This window comes from Acromyrmex echinatior, chromosome 2 (genome assembly GCF_024713525.1).
Source record: "Acromyrmex echinatior isolate Ae372 chromosome 2, ASM2471352v2, whole genome shotgun sequence".
NCBI classification, from domain to species: domain Eukaryota; kingdom Metazoa; phylum Arthropoda; class Insecta; order Hymenoptera; family Formicidae; genus Acromyrmex; species Acromyrmex echinatior.
Window position 1 is genome coordinate 6,698,798 of NC_141853.1, and position 16,108 is coordinate 6,714,905.

General features: G+C 34.7%; 1 protein-coding gene across 5 annotated transcripts in view; it reads left to right on the forward strand.

The window, feature by feature from the left end:
• tei (irregular chiasm C-roughest protein teiresias) overlaps positions 1-16,108 on the forward strand; it is a 358,357-nt gene that overhangs the window by 120,917 nt on the left and 221,332 nt on the right. For all 5 annotated transcript variants that reach the window (XM_011069763.2, XM_011069762.2, XM_087416826.1 and 2 more), the window contains exon 3: positions 3,811-3,846. In XM_011069763.2, coding sequence (XP_011068065.2) covers positions 3,811-3,846 — 36 coding nt within the window. The remainder of the gene's footprint in view (positions 1-3,810; positions 3,847-16,108) is intronic.

Sequence of the window (16,108 nt, forward strand, 5' to 3'; positions counted from 1 at the left end):
AAGTTAGTAATCATAGTAATCTCGACATTAATACGTTGTACTTTAATTATTATAAAAATTGTAATAATAGCGAAATGACTGTAAAATGTATAAAATTTCCATTGTCTTTAAAATGACAATATCATTCGCTTCCAAAATCGCTTTGTTAAAGCCAAATATTGTTCTTTTTCAAGTTTGAAGCAAGAAGCTCGTCGATCGGAATCCGACTGTAGGAACTGTAGGAACGTGCATACTTACCAAACTATCGTCTGTTCTCTATAACTAACCGCTTCGAAAAACTCAGTTAGCCGGACGAAGTAGTGAAAGTTTTCCAAAACTTCAACGGCGCGGAACGAGTGAGATTGAAATATATTCGATTCGCTTTTCCTTTTTCTCCTCTTTCCCACTCGCTTCCTTCGTTCTTCACGTCAGGATTCGTTACCTTTATCCCGGTGCTCTATGTCGGATTTGTAATTCGGCAACTCAGAGACCGGACCTGACGTTGAGTTCAAAAGCAGATAAAGTTCAAACGTGGCTGCGTATGCCAGAGAACTAATTTACACGGTTCAATTTTAATGGTTAGAATTCCAGATGAAAATTATCCAAAGTAAAAAAAGCCGTTGATCGTATAAAGTGGAAGAACTTTAATTCCTTTTAAATTGGTAACTTTGAATCTTATTTTATCATAGCCTATTCCAGATAAAGTTAAAGAGTCTTTATTTCTCTCTTTTTCTCTGTTTTTTAACTTATATATATATAAAACTGAATCTATGTATGATTAGCAATATTTTTAATTTACTTAAATGTAAAATAAATAATATAAGGTTTGAGAGATAAAAGAAAGTATAACATTTTATTTTACAGAGATACAAATTTATCTTAATTTTAAGTATCTACACACAAAGAGAAAGAGAAAAAGGGTACGTATATTCTTTTTTAAATACAATTAAATATTTGTTCTAACTCACTACTTATTAACTCGAATTTAATAACATTCCTATTTTATAAGATCAAAACATTTTAAGAAATTTTCTCAAGTAATATAAAGTATGTCTGCATATGTCTATTTATACTATCTTTTTGTAAACAAGCAGAAAATAATAGCGCAAATAATATCTAAAACAGATTTGTATTTTCGTTTATTGTGTGATTATCCGCGATGGATTATCCAAGGGAAAACCGTGTAAACATTTTATCCCAAGTGACTAACGTATAGTAAAGCGTTGGAAAGCTTCCTTCTGCAGTTGATTATATTGCGGGGATACGCAACTCAAATTTTATGTGTGTATGTATATATATATATATGTATAATAAAACAAACTACATCAGTTCTACACATTCAATTAAAGTTAATTGAGTCACATTATTAACTTTATTTCAACAGTTTTATTACATTATTAGTGATACAGATAATACTGATTTAGAGAAAGTTAATTTTCTGTTAGCAAATTGCGTATGTGTACTATATTAATTAAAATAAAAATTATTTCAATTGATATTTTAATTAGCTGCAAATATTATATTCAGAGACTTAAGATCGCGTATTCTGTTTTTAATATCTTTATGTAATATTTATTATAAAATATAAAAAATGCACTTCTAATTTATAATTGCAAAACATTTTTTTTCTAAAATAAATAGATAAATATGAATGAATTTTAAATTTTTCTTAGATTAATTTTAACTAAGATTAGTACATGTTCACAAATTAAAAATTTTAATCTTAGTTTAATATTATGTTTTTTATCTTACATTATGTGTATTAAAAATTTTATGTAATGGTAATGAAATAATATTCACATTACAAGCAATAATATGTATAAATATTATAATAAATATTGATATTAATAAATGATACTATAATACATATAATAGGCAATGAGAAACTATATTTTAATGAATACAAAAAAAATTAAGAAAGTATAAAAGTATTTACAACACAAAATAATGTGTGCATGGGCTTACACATTGATAGGGATGCAAGTGTTTTAATTCTGCTTATCTCTTCTTTTGCTAAGTAAAGAGTGCAAGATGAACACGTGCGAAAAATTTTATCTCTTTCGGAAGAGAGCTTGTATGAAACATTTCAGAGGTGCAATGCTTCTCACAACTATATCAGTCCTAGAGGAATACGAGAGCGCGTAAATCCGTAAATCGGCTTGTTACTCATCGCAGCTCCCCTTGGCAATTTTTGCATGAAGGGCTATCAGGTTGTTAACGTTGAAGTGAAGAAGATAAAAAAGGAAGCTACTGGCACACTATATGCTTCGCAAAATGAGGAAGACAGACAGGCTGTTATTTATGAAAACTAATAAAATTTAAGCTTTTAATCTCAGTTAAAAGAAAATTATGTGACATAATTGCGAAAATGTCAATCTTTTATATATATATATATATATATTTTTCAAATTTAGGATGACAGAAAAGACAGTTTCTTTAAAACACGTTCTTAATTTTCTTGTTTGATCGTGATCCTACTGCGTTAAAATGTTTAGTTGAAAAATATCAAGAACTGCACGCTTTATAAATTTATACAGCAATTAATTGGTTGGCTTTTGTGGTAGGTTTCGAATATTTCGTAGAATTAATCTAGTTGAGCATGCAATCCAGGATGCAGCTGTGAAAGTGCCGCTGCAAGGGTTACATGAGGGCCTCAAGGGCTACAACTCGTAGAATTCGAAAGTTTAGATTGCACCTCCGTGCCTTGGTCCCGACCAATTGGTTTAGTAGTTTCGACCAGTATAACAATGGCGGAAAATGTCGAAATCAGAACGTACTGGTCATGGGAGCGATCTTGAGACATCTCAAACAAACTTTGTTATTCTGTTTGCTTCAACTAAAAACGTTAACATTACAGAATACACGTATATATTGTGCTGCAAGTATCGTTTAATTGTCGAGTCTTCTTCAGAGAATTAAAAAAATAATTTTTGGTTTTTTTCTTTTGTTCTTTACAAATAATGTTTTTTAATAAATTTTATTTTTAAATATATATTTTAAATTCGAATACATATTGATCCCCTATAGGAAATATTGAACTTTGCACAATCGATTTTTTGATTACATGAATTCTGATTGATAAATTTCTCAATCTGTAAAGAATAAGTAAAATTCAATTCAACTTCGATGTTAGTAAAAACTCGTTTTTGGAGTTTTCACAAATGCATATATAAAAATTTTTTCAGCTCTTTATACAGTTTGGAACAATATAAAAATCTGCACTAGAATTCAAAGACTCAGGTTGCAGACGAAGAATAAAAATTTTACATTGCCGACGAAGGATCGATGTTTGAAATTTTGGTGTTTAAATAAATCTAGTGTAAGCTTTTTTTATATATTGAAATCAATAATTTAACTTAAGAGTAGAACATGTTATTTATGTTACAGTATTTCATGAACGTAAATCTCGTACCGTCAAAAATAAATATTTTTTTTATCTGAGTACGAAATTGATAGTGAGTGCGACTATTTACAAAGTAAAACCGCAATATACACTAGGTATGTGTACCTACCAGCTAACCAAAATGTTTTGTTTTGTCCTGTAAATTGTTTTTTTGAAGTTGCGTTAAAATTGTTTTAATATTAATATTTCTTTTCTTTACGAAAATGAATTTAATTTGTGTGTAGAATTTGATCGGTAACAATTATATTTTTATAATTTGCGATACTATAGTGTACATATCCAAAGTAATTTATTAAATTTTGTTATATGTTATTCCTCTCCTCTCTGCTATATTAATTATTAAGAAGATAATATACGCGTTAAATGATCATTTTCTTTCTAATTCATTGTGTATTAGAAATGTAAAAGAAATTCTTTTTCTGTTGCAGGTTTAAGACAGCGACCTACGGATTCTCCGAGAGGAGGTGAGTTTAATTAATCTATTTTTTAAGAAAAAATGACCAATAAAAACGAAAGTATGTCTTTCTTCGGATATTTACTAATATAACTGGAACGATGCTCGCATCGCGATATTTCTGATATTTAATATCTTAATATTGTAACATATATATATATTTTAAATGCAAATTCCGGAAAATTAGCGAAGAATTAAATTTTTTGGAAAAGTGAATAATAATGATATAACATTAAATTATTATTTCGTTTATCAAGAATGTTTCTATCATTTGTGTTCTACGGATTATGCTTACGTTGCAATATTAATTACATTTATTATCACTGTATTAACGTAAAATAATAATATTATCATAATTATTATCGTAATAATGTTTATTATTCATCACGATTATCGTGCCACCGATTGAACATGTAACCATGCGATTTACACCGCCGCGCGCGTGGACTGTGTGTTACATCAAGCGTATGTAATCCGGTGCGCGATAAAGAATACAGATATCGATTCGATTTAACAAACTGTATAGGCATAAAATTTAATTCGGAAATGCGTCCGCACGAAGTACTAAAAGCGCGCGTACTAAACGCGAGTGCTAAAACTCATGATCACTTGTACTACATTTCGATGCGCTCATTAGCGTAATTAGCGTAAGCTATTCACGTTTCTGCGGGCCCAGGTCGACATGGGACAAACGCTGGTATGTTACTTCATTAACTTGCGAACCATAGGACTCTAAACTAAAAATATTAAAGCGTGATTAATTATAAAGCGCATTATTAAATTTGATTCTCGTAATTTTTTATCGTGGCACGCACGATACGCACGCGGGACGTGCATCATATTTCGCAATTGAACATCAATTCTACATCATACAAATCTTTTAATTGTATTTTCTAACTACAAGGGAATAGAGCGTAGCTGCTACTGTGTATTTTGAGCTATTTCTCTCTCTGCATCATATTTCCGCACAGAATCCGCTTTAAAAGCAGTACCATGCTTTGCAATCGCACGCTGCAGCACAAAATGACGCGTTTGAAGAGAATATGTTATGGATTTTGTGACGAGCGCTATGAGTGCTTTATTGGTACATTACGCCTGTACAAACGGCCGCTCGCGTTTTACGGTCAGTCAGGGGTTTCACAGAAGAAAATTGAAGCGGGGTGTTAGCGGCTTTTCGCGTGTTCGTTTCGGTGCAGTCGAAGCTATCTCCACTCGTCGTTAAAACGCGCCAATTTTTCAACTTTCGACTGTGCTGCGTTCATAACGCTAAAAAATACACGATTGTTGTAGGTGCGGCACGCGAATTATTTCCGATGAGTTTCAGTTTGATTTTTATTCGGATCCGTGACATATTACTCTTTCACGAAAACAATTGAGTTTGATCCACACGCGTGTAAACACGCGCTCTACTTCAACCCTAATTCAGATTGCCATTAATCCAGTTGCCGATTTTTATTCCTTTTTTTCTGATTGTGCAATTGTACTCAACGTAAACGAATTTAATTTATAGCTTTCGCACATAGATATATAATTAAGTTCGTGCCACTTTATGCAGATATGCTTACATATGAAATGAAATAGGATAAAAGTGAGTTAATTTTATTAAAATGTTATTATAATCATCTTATATGTTCTAAGGATTTACTGAAAGATAAAAAGTGTAACGATTCTTTTTAATCATGTCTTTAAAAATAACAGGTAACAGAATGAGTGAAGTTTTATCACGACGATGATTGACAAAAGACGTTTCTTTTTTATTATACACATTTTTTATGAGCGGCAATCTATAGTAATGTAGCGCGTGACGTTATTCAAATTGAATCGTTCGTACCGATTCGTAGTCATCGCCATCGTTCGCTCTCGATAACGCTATTTCGCTGATTTCTCGAGTCGCGAACTCGCGTTGCGCTGGAAATTCGCTATTTATCGAAGAGGACTAGAACGTCTCTGGCGCGAGTCGTTAAAAAGTAATGTATTCTGTTAGCGGCACGGAATACCGAAAAGAGGAAAGAGGGATCCTTTTATGCCAGCGGCTTGTACGGATGTTTTCGTCAAAGGACACGCATACCGTATCTTCCCTGTATAGCTGTTCTGAGGAGGGTGGAAATCTCTTGAACTTGGATCGCTCTTGCTCTCTTGTGGAAAGCTAAATTGCCCCCGTCTTCTCCGACGACACCGCTGAATTTTTAGTTCATTTCTGAAGTGTTCCGCTATCACGTTCATTTTCGCGGTCGCCATCGTAGACGTCTGACGAATCAGACGCTCAGCTTAACTGAACGTTCGATATTTCGTAGAGTGTGAGAGTGAAGCTCTCTGCATGTAGAAATACTGTTTAAATTGATGATTATATTCATATATTCATTATAAATATAATCTAAAATAGCTATTTCAGAATAAGAAAAAAGATATACATATATAATAAAATTGTATTAGTTTCTTTCCAAACGAAAAAAAAACATTTTTATTTTTGTTAGAATGTATTATTCCTGCTTTAAAAAGATTTTATTATCTCAGTGAAAGAGATTTTATTTCAATCGTTAGTAATCTAAAAAAGATTGCGTCTATAATGTGTGCAATAGGTATTGAAAAATATTGACATAGATATTCAACTTCTCTAATATACTTGTATACGTAAGTATTGAAAAGGTTTCTTCTACTTGTATGTAAATGAAAGAATTATTTATTTCAGACAAAGTATCATGCACTTAGAGAAAAAACGTAATAACGACAACTAAAAAGGTGACTAGTTATAGCAGCATAATGGACGTAATTGAATAATTTATTTTGTAGTTGTTGAAACTTTATAAAATAATTTATTCATCTATAAATTTATTCACAACTATATACAATAATTCTACATGTAAAACTTGTATAGTTGCTATTTTTATAATATAATTGCTATTACTATGTTTTTCTCTGAATTCACAATTTAATTTGAAATAAATCTTTTTTCATTTACATCAAGTAGAAGAAACATTCTCGTATATATATATATATATATATATATATATATATATATATATATATATATGTATATTGGAAGAATATATCGGAAAGTTGAGTATCTATGTATCAGTATTATTTCAGTACCTATTACATACATCAAAAACATGATTTTTTAGATTATGAACAATCGAGATATCACTAAAATACTGACATTTTCTTTAAAAAGCACAGAAATAATACGTCTTTGAAAAATAAATGTTGTTGTCGTATTCCATTTTAATTGGTTTAGTAAACGGACTTAATTCAGTTTAATCTGTAAATGTGCAAAATGTTTTTAAACGACCTTTGTCTGGTTCGTATTTATTCGTAATTCATCTTTTTCGCGACGTAGACTTCATTACAACGTAATATTTTATTCAAATTCGCGGTAAGATGATATCTGTGAACACCAAACGCAGAGATAAATCCTGTCGAGTGCGCGATCGATTCATTCGCCAGCAGAATGGTTTAATTTAAATAGCAGCGACGGAAGCTTCCTACGTAATTACCGTTACAACTGAGGTTTTGTTTTGTATCTACAGGATGTGCGACACAAGGTGTGCAAATGTCATACTCATTTCTGATGCGAACATTCAATCTTGCTGTAATTAAGACCGAACGATACTTGCCGCTTTGTAAAAGTTGCGATTGTTTTGTGACAATTGCAACGACGGTGAACTTAAAAATTGACATCAAGAAAAACTCGAGTTGAAAGTTCTGATATATATTTTAAGATGCGAGGTTTGTGAGAAAATTAATCTTATTTTCGTGATTCTCTCTTTCAAATATTTATACGCATTTTGTCACTTTGTTTTATTATATCACGTGCAATATAATGATTTTCATCATACGTTAGTAAAACATTCCACGTATAAAAAGCTACTGCAAACTTTAATAGTAATTGTGATTCAAAATTACTTTATAAAAGTTACTGATTTTAAAAAATAACGTGTCATTATTGTTACTCAAAAATTATTATTAATATGAAAAAGTAACTTGTTATCATTATTTGGAAAGTTGTTACTATTCCGTTACTTTTTCTCCGAATTTTTGTAACTCCTTTTTTAGAGTGACATCCAATTGTCTTGGTCACATAATTGATCAATACGAGATCCAGAGTAATTTTAATAGTTGTAGTTAATTGCAACATGGCCAAATATAACATTATCTTTCTCTAAAACTTGTTTATGCACATTTCATACACATGTATTGTATAAAATAACGATAAAAGTAATGATTTATTCATTTCCGTTACCAAAAAAGCTTCTACGTTATCATTAATGTTACAAATAAAGAAATGCATCGTCGTTATCCACTCATTATTAAAAAAAGTAATTATAACGATAACAACATTACAAGTAACGCGTTACTTTCCAGCTCTGCTGTCAATTTAGGCGGATTCGTACAAACATATGTTAGCTTATGTAAAGCCTATAAAAAGTTATATTAAGTTCCATTTTACTCTTAGGAGAGAACATTATTCTTAAAAGTTGAATTTAACGTTTCTCACAGCCGAATTTCTGTCGTCGCAGAAAACTCAGAGATCTTCACTTGAATTGCCCTAATAACGTTATTCAGCTACATTCTATTTTCGCGTAAGACCTTTGACGATTCCCTTCGTGTGTTCGCGCGTTGTATACCTAGGAGACTCGAGTCGCCGCTTTTCACGGTGGGTAACGTTTGAATCTACCCCTCGTATCTAATTCTGTTTAGCGGAGTGACCAAGATACGTTGACGGCGCGACGCCGCACACTGTGCTGCGTCACACCACGTCGTGGCGTTCCCACTTGCGGGAAAGTTTAAATTATCCTGTCCGCTGGGAGGAAGCATTTCTCTTCTCCGCGGGGAAACGACTCGGATTGGTCGAGTCTGATTAGTTCGGTGGTCCCATGCCCATTTTATCCCTACTTTACTTTCCACTTTATCTGTTTCTCTCTCTCCCCCCTCCCTCTTCTCTCTCTCTCTCTCTCTCTCTCTCTCTCTCTCTCTCTCTCTCAATACTTAATTTTCTCCATTATTCATTTTGAACAACCTCAAATTTTATTTAATAGATTTAAATTTAGGCGTAATAAAATCTTGCAAGACAAAATAACTGATTATCTTGTGCTGTACAGAATTTTATAAAAGATCATTTATTTGTATGGCAATACAGCTGTAGAATAAAATTTGTTTGAAGATTCGAAACGATCAATCTCTAAACGCATTCAAGAGAGTATTTTTTGTTTTGGTTACTTATTTAACAATAATCCTTAATTGCTGTTAAATACATATTCTACATATACATTGTTTATTCTTTTTTATATGTATAATTTCTTTCTTTGTAATACTGACATTTTACTATTATACTTTCTGCCTCAAATGTAATTTGTGTCTGAACTTGAGGGAACACTGTCTTAGAGCGTATAAATAAATACATAATTCTATTCTATTTTCTCTCTCTATTTTTCTTTCTCTTTCTTTTTTTTTCTATTATTTTTTTCTGTAGTTTGATAACTAACGTGTTAGACTAAAGAGATTGGCAATAGTGTATCCAGTCAAGATGTTGCTACAACTTTCCTTTCTAATCAGAAATCGCAAGATCTGACAACGGCTGATATTCATTTCGAATTTCCTCACCATCTTTCTCCTCTTTTATCTTTTTTTTTCTCTTTACACAGATCTTCTCCTCTTCCTTTTAATACAGATACGAAGCATCGTACTGCGCTCCGTATAGCTACGGAATAACGGTGTTCCTCGCTTTCTGTTTAATCAAACCTCTTCGACTAACATCTCGATGGTTTCGGAAACCCGTATCAATTCACATAATGAACGCCCGGAAGGTGTAGAAGCGGCTTTATGGGATCTCGAAGCCATCTCCCGAGAGACGCGGTCGGCTTGGTTTAATCAGCTGGCGGATATTCCTACGATATACACAGCAAATTTCGAATCCAGTCTCCAAAGTGGCGGAGCATAATACAAATGGAATTTCTCTAAGTCATCGGAAGTTTCTTAACGCACATATTCGTGCAGTAGGAATAATCACCTGGAAATTTCTTTAATAGAAAATTGCCACAACATTCGTTGTATGATAAATCGAAATATTTCACTATTTTAAAAGCTGCAAGTGATAGAATTTGTCTAAATGGAATATGATATGATGAATGGAATATTTGAATATGTAGAAAAGTTGGACGTATCTCAATTAGAACTACTCATAAATATACCGTGCGAGTAAATGGACGGTATTAATTTCGTTATGTGTACGCGGAATATGAAAATGTGTAATGCAAAATGAATGTCCAGGGAGTCGCCACCTGTGGTGATGATCTGGATTGGGCCTTGATGCGTCGCAAGCGATCGCGTCGTGCCGCTGCCATAAACTATCGCTTCCGGTAAATCACGTTCCATATCTCTCGGCGTTGATGTGTATCGCGCGAATTAATATTTATGGCATTACGTTGACCGTGTCCTCCCTAACGCGCGCTCACGCTGGGATGCGTTCTCCGAGTAAGGGAGGATGGGAGTGTTAGGATTGACACGAGATTGCATTCGTATCAAAATGCGCGCTGCGTAGATGTCAGGCGCGCTCTATCCTTCTCGCTGGTCCACGTCGCTTCGAAACGGCGCGATGTGAAAACGGAAAAAAAAAAAAATACATCGAGACGAAATAAACGAGATAGATATGAAACGAATTCGACGAACCGTAGAGTATACATCAAAGAGTAGCCATGAGGGCGAGAGCGCGAGAGGCGCGAGTTTCCCTTTTGTATGGATTACCACGGTAAATGGGATGCAGAATAAAAACTGCTGGATTACTTTCAGCGATTCATCATGTACCGATCAATCGCGACACAACAGATGCTCATGCAAATTTTAGATCTTGCGTAATCGGTTTATATATATATATATATTTTTTTTTTGACATTTAATCATGGAATCAGATTTAACTTTCGGTTGCAGGATGCTGTTCAATTTTAGTAACTACGTTGTAGTTGTTTTGATACAATACAGTGTCGCGTTGCATCAACTTATGTTTTTGATCAAAAAATTCCATTAGAGGATTGATATCGAAAGTTAATGAAGTAAAAAATGATATCGAACTACATTGTAACAATTTCATACAAATTTATTATAAAAATAATCACAATGTGGCGTGCCGGTAAATATTTTTTATTTTCTTCATTCTTAACTCTGCATAATTTAAAAGTAATTTTGCAATTTTTTCGTGTGACACAATTTCTTGCAATTTAAAAAGTTTTAATCACGCATTTAAATATCTAATACAGAAAATAGACTTGTAGAGACTTGTAGAGACTTGGTATAATCTTGTTGCGATTGAAGTATCGTACAAAGAACGTGTTGTATTAGCGTCGCAAGTAGCGGGAGGTGCAGAAATTTACTTCGAGATAAACGTGGAAGAACGTGGTGCGCGACTATTATTATTCTCATGTAGATCTGCAAAGTTCTGCGGCGTGGATCTGTTGAAGAGCGATAACGAGGCGAGGAAAGCGCACGAACTTGCTTCTCACTGAGACGCATTCTACGCTAATTCGCTCGAACAGCAAGTATCGTCAGTACCAGATGTTAGACGGCGCCATTCGACTGAGCGCCCGCATTTTGATCTAAATTTTATAACGGAAATTATAACTCTAAATTCATCTTAAGTCGACGCGACGGCGCCGATTAAAAATTTTGAAGGTAGAAAAGTCATATAGCGTATTGAAGATGTTTAATATTTCTCAAAAGACATCTTTAAAATTTTTTTTTATGAAAACAGGATTTTATTAGAGACCTTTAATTGAAATTTTTGTCAAAATGAAACAGAATAGTCGAAGTGAAAAGAATATGAAAAATGAATATTGATTGTAGTTGGTGGACGTTGAATAAAACTAAAGATTATTCATATCTGAATAAATCTGAAGAAGCAAGAAAAGATTGTACAGATTAATAGTAATGATGTTACAATCTTTACGATGCCATTCTTACGGAAAAACAGATTACACATTACAAAAACAATTACAGGAACCAGTTAACTTAGCTAGGCATTAAAGTGGAATTAATGCAGTTTCGTAGTTTTATTTGCGCTTTCTTTCGTTTGTTTCGCGACTTAATTACCTCTTGTTTCCGCTCCTTCTTGATAGACATTTTAAATTGGGTTACGGATAAATCTTCTCTCATTTTTACGCTCAATAGTTTTCTTTTAAATAATTCTACAAAAGTACTCAACCAAAGTACTCAGTAACAAAACATTAATTCTTACAATTTTCGAAAAAAAGTAATGAATTTATGATGCTTTCAAGATTTTCGATCAGACTAAAGGCAAGCAAAAGCGGATTGAAAAACTTTGAGGATTGCCTGTCGTTGGCTGCAGTGTTTCTAAAGGCGTAAGTCAGCCTTTCATGCACTCTTCTTCCCCCAACGGCGCAAGTACCGTCGATACTCGTCAGTAATGCAACTCGCGCTATTTAATACCGGACCGACGAAGTATTTCCCGGGACCGTAGGGGTGAAACTCAATTAACAAAGTGGCTCGTCATCGTCTCCAACATCGAAGCGAAATCCGTTTAATGCACTTTATCTTTGTTGCCGCAGCAACGGAAAGCACTTGAAATCCGTTTAATACACTTATCTTTGTTTCTACAGTTTACGGGGACCGTTTTGCTTTTAACGTTTATTAAGTTACTGCGAAAGCGTGGCAAGACGTGAAGCGAATGCGTCGGCATATACAGACGAACAGATAATTTTGTCAACGGCAGAGGTGTATCTATTACATTTTTACACATACGTTTCACGGTCTCCCTTTCACACATCTCTTCCTTTTCCTTTCTTTCATTACGATGTGCTTCACCGTATTGACTTCGTGTAAGACAAAAATCAGTCGACGAAACAAGAAAAAACTTTATGATAAAGAAAAACTTGATGAGTTTGCAGGCATAAACAGGCTTCGAGTTTAGTTCAAATTTTAATATCTTTTCAAATACCTCGCTTGTAAAAATAACCCGTGTAAATGGCTTGGTAATTTAAAGCCAAGTTTTGGTTGAATTGTTTCGTCTATTTTTACAGCGTGAGAATCTCATCGTGGATCGATCTTATACATCTTGTCGCACAAAAACTTGCGAGATTTTCTCAAAGGGCGGACAACAAGAAGGAGAGCGGGTTCGAGCACCCACCGGGGCTCTCGATGGATCAGAGAACTTCTTTGTACCACCGAGTGGATTCCTTCGTCACATTCGACAGGTGCGCGCACGCTCGAGGCTGAAAGTAGACAGCACTTCGCGCGGAATTCCACTTCGACTTTTATCCCGAGGGCGTTTCGAAACCTCCGGAAAAGCTCGAGTCCTCGCTAAGTCCTCATTTTATTCCCCTACTTTTCTCTCCTTTGTCACGATTAATTGCGTCGAATAATTTCTGGATTCCGACATGGTACTCGTTCCTCGTAAGCGACTCGTTGGCGAGATAGACGCGAGTCATCGGCGACGACAACGACTCGAAATTTGCAATTAGAGAGACGGAGTACCTACGGTGAAATCGCGTCCAGCTGGTCCAACCATGGGAACGAACATGGACAGTCGGCCGCTTAATGGAGACAATTTATTATTTTCAACTTCCGAGCAAACCGTACAACGGGTCGCCTCTCACGTTTTCTCTCAGTGCGAGAAAACTGTTATGGTGATGGATCGTAGACCGAGAACCGGACGGGAACGCGGGAGAACGGAGATGTGCAGTGGAATGAAATCGACCAGAAATGAGGGCCGAAACTAGGTGAATACGGGGGTTAACATAGCCAGGGGTGGAGTCCAAAACGATTATTTTACCGCATAATCGTGCACCAGACAAGTTCACTAGTCGGGAAATCGAGAGAACTACTTTCGTCAGAACTACTGATAACTTTGATACGTACCAACCCAATGTCGCTTTTACGTCTTCATTCGCGCTTTGATGCGTTTGAGATTACTCCGATTTTGCTACTGTTCTTTATATGCAAATTTTTTGCGAAATATATCTCTCTCTCTGGTGATAGGTATCCACATTTAGGGTTGCCATTGTATCAAATCCCCGTGAAACATTAATTAATATAGTAATATTATAGCAATGTTATAATTTCCTACTCAATACTATAACTATTATGTACAACTCGTGTTATATTACATTTATATTGTTGTGTTGAATGAGAAATTATAATATTGATGTAATGTTGCTGTTAATTTGTGTTCTCTGCAGGTAATAAGTAACTTTACGAGATAATGTACAGTTATATATATATTCTAATACAAAAGGAAGCATTAACCTTTACAATATATGGGTACACTATAATCCGTCGAATTTTTTCATCTATTCAGAATGATTAAAAAAAATCTCTAAAAATTCATCAACATACTTTCAACTTTCTAGAATAAATATTGAAAAATAATAAAATGTATTAGGTGTTGGAATTAATTCGTAGCGTTTTTTAATGAAAGAATGTTATTTATTTCACATGAGCATTAAAAAATACATTAATGAAAGTACTTCCCATCACTTGTAAAACGCTACGAATTAATTCCAACACCTAATAGTATAATTTATAATTATCGGAAGACCCAAAGAAACTTGCACAAACAGGAATCGCTCGGTCACCAGTGACTCTTCTATGGTATGTAAAAAATATTAGGTGTTGGAATTAATTCGTAGCGTTTTTAATGAAAGAATGTTATTTATTTCACATGAGCATTAAAAAATACATTAATGAAAGTACTTCCCATCACTTGTAAAACGCTACGAATTAATTCCAACACCTAATAATTAAAGTTAAAAAGATTGAATTCGAAAATTGAGAGTCATTTACAAATATATTAAAATTTATATTCTAATAAGAATTTCCTCTCAACGTGAATATACGTGGTGTTTCCTCTTCAACGATAGCGCGCAGCGGAATACCGATTCTCGGATGCTCGTATCATTATCTCGACCATGCAAACAACGCAACCACAGTCGTACATCTATAGACGCTACGGACAAACTACAGAACCGTCCAACCTTTAATGCATCGCCAAGCGATGTTGTTTGTCAATGGCAACGGGACAAGAGGGAACTACAAGTGCGCGCGCGGGCGTGCGTTCATGCACACGGGCACATATGCGTAATACACGTGCCAGAGTTACCGGGAATTGCGAGTCGCAATTTGCTACAGCCGGAATTCGTAAGGGTAGGTCTTGAATACAGCCGCGGGGGTGTGTCGAGCTAATTGGCTGCGGGGGCGAACTGGGCCACCGACGGTTTACTACCGCCACCGGCAGCGTGGCATTTTGTATCGCGTGTCGTGTGCGCGAAGTTTCCGACATCGGTGATTTTAATTGCGCTCGGAAAATCGGTTTGTGGCACGTTCGGGCGACGAACGCGTCGGACTATCGGATCCCTATTTGAGTTAAAAATGACGAAAAATGAATGACGCGCGCGCGAAAACAAACGGCTTTACGTTACGAGAGAATAAGAATGGGATCTCTCGTGGGATTTCTCTTTTAATTTTTATTTTAAGACAAATGGTATCTCCACCATGGTATTGTTTTGTGATTCATAATTGCGCGACTCGAGCCTTTACTCGCGAAATTATTCTAATTTGGATTGTTGAGCGTTGTTATCTACTCAGTTAGTGTTCACGTATGTTTATTGAATTTGTGATATTTAGTGTTCGATTCATATTATTGCAATTTATGCTGGCGGCGTCATGTTATTATACAATTTGCGATTATTATGCGCGTGTGATACACACATTCTGATATTCGGAACTGAATAATTTCTTCATCGGCTCATAGGCTCACCTGTCATCGACATGCAACGCGCAAATCGACGGATATTGAATCGCTGAACTTCATTCGATCTTGCCGATGGGTGAAACGCGGGTCGTACCATGGCGAACGATTTCAATTTCACTCTCGTTATCGATCTGCCGCACGAAACGAGAGTAGGCGTGCATCACGCGGAATTAAAAGTTTATCGCCCGTTTCTGGAATACGTAATAACTTTAACGTATGATATGCCGACTTGCAGCATGCGAAAAATTATTAATTCGGTTTAGGATGGTTTAAAAAAATATAAATTCCGTATTTCTTTTTAAATAATTTCTGGAATTAATTTGTCCTTCATGAAATGTCGAATTGAATAATTTTTTTTATGGTCGAAGGACATCTCTATGTATATATACAATAGAATTTTAATTTAAATCATCGTAGTTTCAAAGAAATTACGTCCAATCAAAAGCTTTTGATCAAGAAAAATTTATTGCAAATGAGTCAAAGGATCCATGGATAAAAGGACTGACGATAGTCGCAG